At 34.7% G+C, this 12,061-nt stretch overlaps 1 protein-coding gene across 1 annotated transcript in view; it reads right to left on the bottom strand.

Annotated features, from left to right (window-relative positions):
• The window catches only part of GABRA1 (gamma-aminobutyric acid type A receptor subunit alpha1), a 77,147-nt gene that overhangs the window by 43,552 nt on the left and 21,534 nt on the right, over window positions 1–12,061 (bottom strand). The window contains exons 4-5 of the mRNA XM_036752347.1: window positions 9,547–9,614; window positions 1,964–2,184 (exon numbers count right to left, since the gene is read on the bottom strand). Of these exons, the coding sequence (XP_036608242.1) occupies window positions 1,964–2,184; window positions 9,547–9,614 (289 nt within the window). The remainder of the gene's footprint in view (window positions 1–1,963; window positions 2,185–9,546; window positions 9,615–12,061) is intronic.

The raw sequence follows: 12,061 nt of genomic DNA, 5'->3' as shown, positions 1-12,061 counted from the left end.
AAAGCATCCAATTCCTCATTATGTATAGTTTACAAAGTATGGTTTCATTGCATGAAGACCACTTCTTACTAATTGGTTTACAAAGGCAAGTAGAAGCGTGAATGTATTGGGGGCACAGTAGTAGGATCATAAGAAAGGAGAATTAAATTCAGTTCCTTTGATTTTCTTGGAGATGCCTTTCAATTCCCTTTAATATTCAGTCATAACATCCGTGCCCCACTTCTGCCCTAAGGAATTTCCCCTGACTCTAAACATATACATAGGTACACATATACACACAAGAATATATCCAGTAATTTATTGGGATGAATCAAGAATGATGTTCTGATCACAACACCTCAGTGAATGAGAATAGCTAGCCTTTTTATTTGTCTGTTAATTGCTTGGTTCAGAGAAAAACAAACAAACAAAACTAGACTATTCTTTCTACTCAAAGCATTATCTTTGTGAGCAAGGTTTTCAAGTAATTTTTAAATCTTAGTTCTCACTAAAAACAACAACAAAAGATAACAGATGACCTAGGAAGTTTCCTTGGATTTGTTTTGACTTCTGCTTAGGCTTTGTTTAATCTATTAAATGAAATTATATGTATTTCTAAAACCTGAGTTATCCATTGATGTTTAAAGGACAGAGATTATTTAGCATAATTGAAGAGAATAACTGTGAATGTTTAATACCATGAGATCATCAGAACCTCATCTAAAAGAATGAATTATTATGCTACCAGTGAATGCAATCACTAAGTTTTCAAGGTAGCTTTCAAACTTCCAAAGATACTATAATGGTAATAGGATACATTGTGTCCTGGAGCGATCAAATATCATCAATTAGCAAAGGGTAGTTAAAAATTTAGCTAACGGAAGGAACATGGTCATTTTTTGTAATGAGAAAAATTGTATATATTCATAGTGATTAATCTTGGAAAAAAAAGGTAAAGATACAAAAATCTCAAACTAGCAAATTGACAGCTGGGCAGTGAAAAGATTAGCATTAGATTTGGTTAACTAGTCACAAAGCTTTAAGGCCAGCATTTTGAATATAAAAAGATCATGCCTGGAATATTTGGCAAAATCTCCCCACACATGGCCAATTGTCCCCTTATTTCTTCCTTTCTGTTGTGTGTTTTTTAACATTGGAACCCACACACTTGCACCAATTCAAGCCAGCTGGGACCAGTATCGAAAGCTTTTCAAATATTTTTGAATCTCAGTGAATGAAAACCCAGGATTGGCAGTACTCTAAAGGCAAAATATAATTCTACCTCCATAAAAAACATGCCAAATGAGCCCAGAATTTGCTTTCATTACCTTTTTACATCAAGGGAGAAATTACATGACTCTAGTTGCCGAATTTGGAGCTAATTGACAAATAGAAAACCCTTTTCTAGGTATGAGCAAATGGAACAACTGCTTTCTTGTAAGTAACATAGTTCTGCATGATTTAAAATTTCCAACTGCTCATTTTCACTTAAAAAACTATACAGATTATAGGAATAATATTTATGTATGTACAATATTTGTTGACAGTGGAATGGGGGCAATGAGTTTTCTGCTCATGTATTCAATTCATTTACAATCTTCAGAGATTCCTCAGAGGGATTTCAAAAGGTAAAGGAGATTTTCTTTTCTTATAACCAATAAATATGACTTTGATCTGTCCTTTAAAATACAGAGTTATTTTTACTTATTTCTTTTATTTTTCAGATTCCTTTTTTCTTTTTGTTTTGGTCCTTTTATAATCAGAGGTAACACTTTCATTCTAGGCAACCATTTTATTTGTAAACCAACATTGGATCCATACCTTGTGAAGTTACAGAAACCTAAGATACACCAAGGGAAAGGGAAAAACCAAAGGAAATAGAAAACACTTTAAATTGAAGCGGGTTGGCTTCAATGGGAAATAGAATAATAGAGATGGGGGAGAAACATATTCACTGGTGGATGCACAGAGTATTGGCTCTTACCTCATGGTATACAGCAGGGTGCCATCCTCAGTAATGCGAAGCAGCTTGTTTGGCATGGTCATGTTGTGGGCCACAGATTTCTTCCCATTGTGAAAGAAGGTATCAGGAGTCCAAATTTTACTTGCCATTAGGTTATTTAACCGAAGAACAGTCATAGGCCCTTTAAATTTGAGTCTCTCATCCTTCCAGCTTTGACGGAAAAATACATCTATTGTATATTCCTAAACAAATTTGGAAAATAATGGAAAAGTTTCATGGGCTATGTTTTATACTGCAAAACAACTTGGGATTTTTTAAAATGCCATTGAGACTGAAAAATGATCAGTTTTTATTATAGTTTTCAGAGAAAGCTCATTTAGTTTTGCTATTTTGGTGGTCAAACATGATTGCTGTCATCATCACGACATTAACTGGTAGCTTTGCTTGTGCATGCTGTGGGACTTGTCGTTGTCTTTTATTTTGGAGTGCTTCTCAGCACTGGGGCAATCAAGTGCCTTTGACTGAGTCTTGCATTTGTTTGGAGGAAGGCCCACACCCTTTTTGCTAGTTAAGTCACAGGAGGTATGAAACTCTCAAGAGGTGTGAAACCTTGGAGAGGTGTGAAGCGCTCTGACTCTGAAGAAGTGTACATATTCTATGAGGTTAGCACTTTGTTGGGGGCTCACTCATTGGAAGAGTGTTGGTGTGGAGATGCTGGGTAGCTGTTAAGGAGCCCCCAAGCTTTGAAAGCCCAGACATTGGTGCTTCTATCTCTGGTAACTATGTATGTATAGCTTTGGTCGGAAAGCTAGAAGCCTGCCTATTGATTTGTGTTATTTGCTCTGTTTATATCTTATCTGTTTGTAATTTCTGTTTGTATTTGCTCTGAAGTTCAGGGTGATGGCTTTTCCCCCTGAACTAAATGTTAGATTAAAGTGAGATTGTAAACCCCTTAGAGTTATTTTCCTTAGACAAGCAGATCAAAGAACCTGTGCTGACAGCCCTCCTGTGTGCTGTTGTTATTGGCCTTACACAACCGCAGTAGCAACAAGTAGCATTGTTGTTACAATTAAGCAATATATAAGTAATCTCATTTGATCTGTGAAAAATTACATGAAGCATGTGCTTTGACTCTTTGATTTACCAATTTTACAGAAGAATAAACTGAGGATCAAGAGATTATGTAAATTTTCCAGAGTCACACAGCTAGAGTTGCAGGATTCAAACCTAGTATTTCCTGAATCAAAATCCAAACACACTAGCCACTTAGTGGCATTGGCTCTCTGTAAGTCATTCTTTCAAAGAGGTAGATGGTAAAATAAAACAAGGTTTAAATATGGAACAATAAACTTAGAAGTAACCTACAGATTTTTATTTTAGCCATTCCTTTGTTAGGTCAATAGCTAAATCATTGCTGACATATGAAATGCTATTGCACTTTTATACCAAGCCTAATATATTTGCTACAATTTTACTTTTGTTCTTTTTCACTCTCTGCTCAATGGGAAAAGACATACTATTCCTTATCTAATGAGTGCCTATATTTGGAAAAGATATGAAGGCCTTGGGAAAGGAAAGGAAGACCTCTGACCACTGGTTTATTTTTCAGTAAACAAAAGGTAACTGTGAGATACATGAGATATATGTACATAAAAGGAATGTGAGAAGCTCATTACCATTCTCTACTATTTGATCCCACCTTGGAATGTATTTATTTGAACAAACATTGCATTTTACTTGACAGTAGCTAGAATCAAACATCTATTAATCCTCAAACAAGCAACAGGACTTACTAGCTCTTGAAATTGAAAAGGTTAATGTCTCCTTACAGTACTTGCTATCCTGATGCTGAATTCAGAACTAAAGGTCTTGCCATTAAACATTCCTCATAGACACCATTATTAGCATTTCCCAAAGTGGAATGTAAGCAACCCAAGAAACACCATGGTACTATGTAAATTGTCTACTTCCTTATTAAAGAGTCAAACACAAAGGAAGCTACAAATAAGTTTCCCTTCTTGCATTTTTCTTTCTCAATATAAAACAAAGCAATTCCTGTCTTTGACTATTTTTTAATGTGCTTCACCATGGATTCTTCAGCCTACAGGACCCAGAAAGAACAAAGGAATGACTATACATCATTGTGATATAAAAGCAATTGTTTAAAGGTAAGAGTCCTGGACTCGAGAGTCAGAAGAGACATGGGTTTGAATCCTGAATCAGATACTTAAATGAATGACCACAGGCAAATTACCTAAAATTATGATGACTAGAAATAGAAGTTTACCAATCTCACTCTAAAGATACAGCAGTCAAATAGGGAAAGTATATATAACTCAGTGAAATCCAATCTATATGAATTACAAACAAATAAGACATGATAAAACAAAACACCCCTAGCACATATAATAGGTTCAAATTCCCCTACTCTATATTAAGCTATATTTATACTTGCAATTGTGTAGGGATCTCCAGGAGTTTTACTTACGAATGTACATAGACAACTTCTCCATAACTTAATGTGATAGTCACCTGACCATTTATGAAGCATTTATTATGTGCCAGTATCTTGGTTTAAGAGCTAGAGATAAAAAGAACTGCACAAAAAATAGCCCTTGCCCTTAAGGAGTTCACATTCTAATGCAGGAGGCAAGATTTAAATAACTAACTTACTATATACAAACAAGGTGTGTGTGTGTGTGTGTGTGTGTGTGTGTGTGTGTGTGTGTGTAGCTAAACTCCAGAACTAGACATATGAGATAAATCTCAGGGGGAAGGTACTAAAATTAAGAAGGACTGGGAAAGACTTCTTGAAGATGGTGAAACTTTAGATAAGATTTGAGGGAAGCCAGGGAAACAAGGAGGTAAAAATGAAAAGGGTGATCCTCTAAGCAGGTGGAATAGCCAGTGAAAATCATCAGAGGCAGAATATATAGTGCCTTGTGTAAGAACAGCAAGGAGGCTATTGTCACTACAAAACATAGTACATAGAAGGAGTAAAGTATAAGAAAGCTGGAAAAATATTAGCATATTACTTGGGACACTGGGAAGTTACATGACTTACTTGGGGTCACACAAACAATATTGTAAAAATCAAGACTTGAACTCTGGACTTCTTTATTCAGAGTTTGGTTATTTATACATTATATTATCCTGCCTCACAATATGCATTTAAATCAATGTTTATTGATTTAATACTAGTACTAGTGTAGTAATTGTAGTGGTATTTAGGCATCCTAGGTAAAAGCTCCCACATTATCTGTGAATAAACTTAACACTCCTAAAATTGACTTTTGAGACTCCATCAGAAGGCCTGATCATATTATCTATGCAGTGTCAGTCACTGGTGATCCAAGAATCCTGACACAGCAGAAAGGAAGACTACCAAAGCTCATTATGGAATTCAAATCCATCATTTCACAGATGAGGAAACTGAGGCTCAGAGATTTGAAGTCTCTAGGTCTAGTAGTTTGGCAGCACTTAAGAAGCACTTGATTATAGGCTCCTGTTCAGTCTTTATGTCAACATCTTTTCAGATTTTTCAGAACTAAATGAAAATATTGCTGTTGTCACTATTCTCTAACTCCTAACTTTACAAACATTTTTCACATTTTGACCCTCACGATTTCATATATGTGTGTGTGTGTGTATATATATATATGTGCATATGCATAATATACCTGAGTATTTGAAAATGTTTAGGAGGTTTTTAAAAATGTTGAGTAGGAAAAAATTCATTTTGTTTAGAGGAGTAAAAGAAGGTTGCTGGCAGGAAAAAGGGTGATGAGGAGGAGAGGCAGTGATAACAGGAAGGGTAGGCAAGAGAACTGCAGACAAAGATGGAATGCCAAGAAGCCCACGTTAAGTTTCACAGTTTCAGCCCACATAACCTGGATGGAATTTCTCACCAAGAAATCTTGTTCTGTGGAATGTATCCTAGAAGAATATCACCTTACTTTGTAGACATAGAGTAAAATTCTTTATGGTTCTAAATAAATACTGTAATTATTTCTGTATTCCAGCATGTAACTTCTATTCCCATCTGTGTTCTTCTACATAATACATTTTAAACACTATGGAAAACATGACTCCATTTGATGGAGCTCACTGAATATTTCTGTCTGAGGCCAGGGCTCTGGGAATTGGCTGCCTGATTACCACTTAGTGGCTTTTAAAATAATTTCAAGGTGCTGTCCTAATTTTTTTGGTCCCAAATGAAAGCAGGCTGACTTGGTTTTATGATAGATTTTTAAAAATCAGCTTCATATGGAAAGATATAGGAGAGTTTTTTATTTCCTTAGTTAAAAATAGTTTCATTTGGGCTGTGACATTCTGTCTTGATTGGATTTCCAGAACACTTCTATTACTCTGAGATTTGTTGCTTACCACTGAATGAATATCTTGGCTACATTCTCCATGATGTCACTCCAATGATGATCAAAAGATTTAGCTGCTCAGACTGTGTTTTACTATATATTCACCACTAACCACATGTGGCAAATCAATCACAGATCTATGGCTAATTGCTGAGCTGTCAAAAGAGGAATACTGGTCACTTTCTGACTCTAAATGTACAAAACAGGATAGACTTCCTTTGAATTGGCCCACCCATTTCACTACTCCTGTTGCTGAAAAGAAGGGCAGGAGGTTAATGGGGCAGTTGAAAAGCCACAAGGCTGTAGAACATCAAAATCATATTATATTCCATATTTCTAAGGGGCACTATTAATCTAAGTTCAAAAGTGTGTGTGTGTAGATGTATAAAACCATCAAAAAAACTGTTATTTTCAAATTTTGTAATACTCTGTACAAAGGATGATTACTAACAGATTGTGAGTAACAATGCAACCTATCCTCATTCCTAAAAATGAATCTCAAAGTCCATGTCCCATATAATTTGAGCAATTGAAAAAATAGCATCATTTAAAAATAATAATGTAAACAATAGATAGAATATATCTAGTACTTTAAAGTTTGCAGAGTGTTTTAGAAATGTTACCTCATTTAATCCTCACAACAACACTGGGATAGATAGATACATAGATAAATATCTACATAGATAGATAGATAGATATACCATTATTATCTACATTTTATAGAAGATAGAACTGAGGCAGACTTGCTCCAAGTGTGACTTGCCTAAGGTCATAGAGCTTGTAAGTGCCTGAGGTCTAAATTTAAACTGAGGTCTTCCTGACTCCAGGACCATTGTGCTAGAGATATTAAATTCACAGCCCACAGGCAAGCTGCCTGCAAAACTGCAGAGTATTGCTGGAAACAAATTAAAATTTAAATGTAATTGTAACTGTTTAACAAATTACATAAAATGCAATGTGACATAGATAATGTTGATTTGTAGTTCTCTAAGTCAGTATGTGGCCTGCAGGGATCTAGTTCTTTTTGAGATTAAGATCACTGCACTACAGAACCTACTTACCCAGAAAGGCTAGCATATAAATAGCATTAAAAGCTAATACTGGTTGGAGGTTTGGAGGTATGGTAATACATAAGTATAAAACCTCAAACCTAAGTTACAAAAGAAATTAATATTTATCAAGGTTCCCTCTATGTTCAGCCTATTCTAGTAACTGGGGTAAGGCTCAGAGAATGATAGAAAAAGAGTTTGGTTTCTGTCATCTAATTTACCTAAGGAGATGAGAAATAGATTTGAAACTACTCAAAAAAAGAATATGATTTGCTATGATATGCATGGTCAAGCATTAGATTATTTGCTAGATCCTCAGAAGTCAAGTCTGGAATTGGCCAGTTTAGGGCAAAATCATGAAGGAAGAATAGAGTTTGAAAAAATGAGGAGGAATAGAAAAGAACTTATGTAGTTGGGATCAAAGGGGCAATGGCATGTACATAGCAATAAACATAGTTTTGGTCCATGACAATGAGGATACTGCCCAAATTGGATAAAAAGGTTTGTGTTGGATCTATAGTGAGAAATAATTCTGAGGAGAGAAAATGAAATTCGATGAGGAGTGTCAAATTTGAAGACAAGGATTTTGAAGTGGGTCTATTATTCATTTGGGAACAATAGTGGCTTCTTAGAGGAAGATATGAGGGAGATGCTATTTTTAAAAGATTTTTCTAATTAATATGGGTAAACTTTTTAACAGAATGCCTATTTTGTATAAGAAATATTTTTTTTCTGTCCAATAAAGTGGACTGATGGTTGATTAGAAACACAATATGAGTTATATGAGAAATGAATATAGCTGTAAAAATGCCTTTTAGGAATCATTCCTGTATACAGTGCTTGTTTTGCGTTAACTTTAAAAAATCAACTTTTCAAAAGCTAAATTTGATAGATAATCAATAAGTTTATTACTAGATAAAGACAATAACATTTTGTCCTATTTCTATCAGTCACCCAGTGCTTAGGCTGATGCTAGAAGCACTGTGTGCCCTGTGTTAAGAAGATACCAACACACATTTTAGAAACTAGATCATAGATTATATAGATTATATAGATTATATAGATTCTAGATCCTGCTTAAGAATTAATCCCATTGTGTGTTTCCAGGGACTCAATGGGAAACTGATTTATCTTGCACCTTGGTCATAGTACGAATTTGGGTGCTAAACTAGGAAATTTGTGAGTATACTTTAATTCCAGTTGTGAAGGCAATCTGTGGCCATTTGAACACTAGGCCTGATTTAAATAAGTTTGCTAGTAGTGTCTCTTTATTTCCCTCAATAGTCCATACACTTTGATTCCAAAAACCCATGATTGCTTGAAGAAGACAATTTTTGCCCAATGAGAAGACAACTGTTCTTTGGTCGTGGGTAGAAAAGTAACTTTACTTTCCAGCTGGAATGCCCCATATGAGCTCTCAGGCTTCCTTTGTATGTGCTTTATAATATGCACTTTGCTTACTTAATAAATAGTTCCAGCTTCTACTGGAATGAAGAGTATATGTAATTAGCATAAACGGGGTTGTGAAAAAGCATATACATGTTTAAATTTGCTTCTCATTCATGAATTTACTCTGAACAGTCCTTGTCACAGTTGAAACATTGGTTTCTCCTTCATACAAATCCTTGTACTGCTCTCTGCCTCCTCTTTTATCAAATGTTCACTGGTTACATTCTTTTTTTTCCTGTCCAGAGTAGTTTCATCAACTTCACTTTTTATTATTGTCAGATACAAGGCTGTAATCTAGGTGCATCAGAACTCATCATCCTTTAATCAATGTCATCTTCTTTACCAAAAGTAAAATTATAAACTTGTTCTTTTTTATGGCAATCCAGCAACCAGAACCACATTGTGATTTGAAAATAAGTACTGTCATATTCTAAGGCATTAAGTGGCTGGCATTCTTTAGTATGCCATAGTACTGTATGTATATACTGTAATCCATTATTAAAATCACAGAGGCTACCACCTTAAATACCATCGAATACAACCATTGCTAAGAACAATCACTGACTATACAGCTTGGCATTTGTGGGGAGGTGAAAAGTTTAAAAATAGATGCTTATATCAAGCCCCTGAAGACAAGTCCTCATGCTCTAAATTGTTCCCCCCTCCCCCATCTCTAAAAAATTTTTTAAAGAAACCACATCAGTAAATGTGGAGTTGCTGTGTCACTCACCATATCATGGTCGGAGACGGGTCCGAAGCTGGTGACGAAGATATCAGTCTTCACTTCAGTTACACGCTCTGATGAAGCAGGAAATTGGGACAGTGAGTGTCTATCAACAATTCTCATTAGATCTCCCCACCACAAGCTCACACCCAAATGGGAAATTTATTGCCTTTGATTAGCTATTTCTAAAATTGGTCTGCAGTGTAGTCTTGATAATTTACTGCTTACACAGGAAATTTCACAGTTAATATTTTCAGCGAGGAAGAAAGTTGAAATACGCCACTTTTTGAGAGACAGTATGATATTTTGCTAAATGCATAGAGATTTTTGGTGCGGACTCCATTGATTTCCATTATTGTCTAATCAATTATTTGTTAATAGACAAACATGATCTTACTAATCATACAAAAACACTTTTTATATTAGTCAAAATAAATCATGTGTATGGATTTTTTCAATTTGTATTGCTACCATCTGTTTATCACCTTCATTTCTGAATATCTCTCCTCACTGCACTAGCCAGAAGATCATCCCTTCTAACAAAGAATGAAAAAAGAAGGGGAAAAAGTTCAGATAAAAACCCAAGCCATCAACTGACCCTGATAGCATGTTCAGGGTTCCATATCTGTAGTACCTCACTTCTTCAAAGAAGAAAGGGAGGAATATTTTCACATTTTTTATAATGTGGGCTATCCTCAATCATTACAATTACAGTGAATCTAGTTCTGCTTTGCCTAATTCTTTCTGTTGAAGGTTTGTATAGTTTAATGTTAGACTTCTTTCTCATTGAGCCACATTCTCATGTTATTTGACTAATTTTTTAAAGGCACATTTTGTATGTCTGGGAATTTTATTCTCTTTAACACAATGTTGCAGTTTATCAATGCCTGTTTTTATGTACTCAGTTATATCCAAATGATCAAAATTATTCCTTGAGAAAATCTGCCTTAACTGCTGTCTTCAAAGTTGGTAACAAATAATACACACTTTATGGCATACAAACTGTTCATTTAATAGAAAACATTTCAAGTTCAACTTGATTTTATTTTATTGGCCTTTGGTGTCATATATATCAACCAATAAACTGAACTTTATTGCAGTGTTTGTGACACTTTTTAACATAAATAGCAACATTTTCTAAGAAATATAGTAGCAGTAGAGGAAAGAAAATAGTGTTGTTTACATGAAAGAAAAAAAAATTGTTGAAGTACTTGAAAAGCAACTGCCTGTGCACATATGTATTAGACTACACAATAGTCATGCTTTGATTACCAGCAATCACAACTCAGTAGCTCAATTTGTTTATTAAAATAACTATATATCTGACATGCAACGTAAAAATGGAATGATAAGATCAAATTATCACTGAATCATATATTATTTATAATACTAATATGTAATATGTGAATATAACAATGTCTAACAATGATATATTACATATAATTGCTATCTTTAATCTTTTTTTTTTACTAGACCATATCTGGCAAATTTCTGGAGAAAATCTCCTGATGGAATCACGTAATTCAGTTCAATTTGATGAAATTCCAGATATATTTAAGTAGTATGTACAAGCCACTATGCTGGATCCAGGGAATCTACAGGCAAAAATAAGACAGTCCTTTCCCTCAAAAAACTTCTTTTCTATCACAGAGACTAAATGTGAATACAAATGAGTAGAATACCCAGAAAAGTGAGAGAAGAGAGCTACAGCAGTGGGAGAGATTATGGAAGACTTCATTTGGAAGATGCCACCTGAGTGAAGTCTTGCAGAAAGAAAAAGGATTGTAAGAGGCAGAGATGGGAGAATCTGGAGGAGGCTTGTAATTGTACACATGCACAGAGTCAAGAGAATATTGAACTCAGGGAACATTTGACATTCCCGTTTTGTTGAACCATAAAGTCTTTGAAGGAGAGTTATATGCAGTTAGACTGAAAAAAATGGGTTGAGACAGATTATGGAGTCTTAAATGCCACAGTAAGTATTATGTATTGTAAACTAAATCAGTGAAGACTGAAGGAGTTTATAAGCAAGAGTGGATATAGTCACAGCTATACCTTAGAATGATATCTTAGCAATGGTGTGTTTTAAATTGTAGGAGAAAGAAGCAAAAATCAGGGAGAACAAATAGGAGACTATAAAATTTGTCTAGGAAAGAGGCAATTAGAGTGTGATTTAAGTTTGTTGATTTGTGAGTGGATAAAAGGGAGTAGATATGAAAGATTTTGTCACGGTGGAATTGAAGACTTGACAACTAATTCAATTTGGGATATAAGGGAGAGAATAGATTCCAGGTATAGAACAAGGAATATATTGTCAGATATAGTCACTGTATTGGGTTACTTTGTTTTATATATTTTCTTAAAAGGGAAAGGGTAATCTATAAGGGAAGTTCAAAGGTCTTGGAAAGTGACAACAGTAATAAAAATGTCAAAAATATTCATCATGCTTTTAAAAGAATAAATGATAACTTCAAGGTCACAAGCCATAGATACATAAGAAAATATATATTTTTTTCAAGTG

This window comes from Trichosurus vulpecula, chromosome 3 (assembly GCF_011100635.1).
Source record: "Trichosurus vulpecula isolate mTriVul1 chromosome 3, mTriVul1.pri, whole genome shotgun sequence".
NCBI classification, from domain to species: domain Eukaryota; kingdom Metazoa; phylum Chordata; class Mammalia; order Diprotodontia; family Phalangeridae; genus Trichosurus; species Trichosurus vulpecula.
Note: the sequence above shows the minus strand (reverse complement) of the source record. Positions and strands in the feature narration are given on the sequence as shown.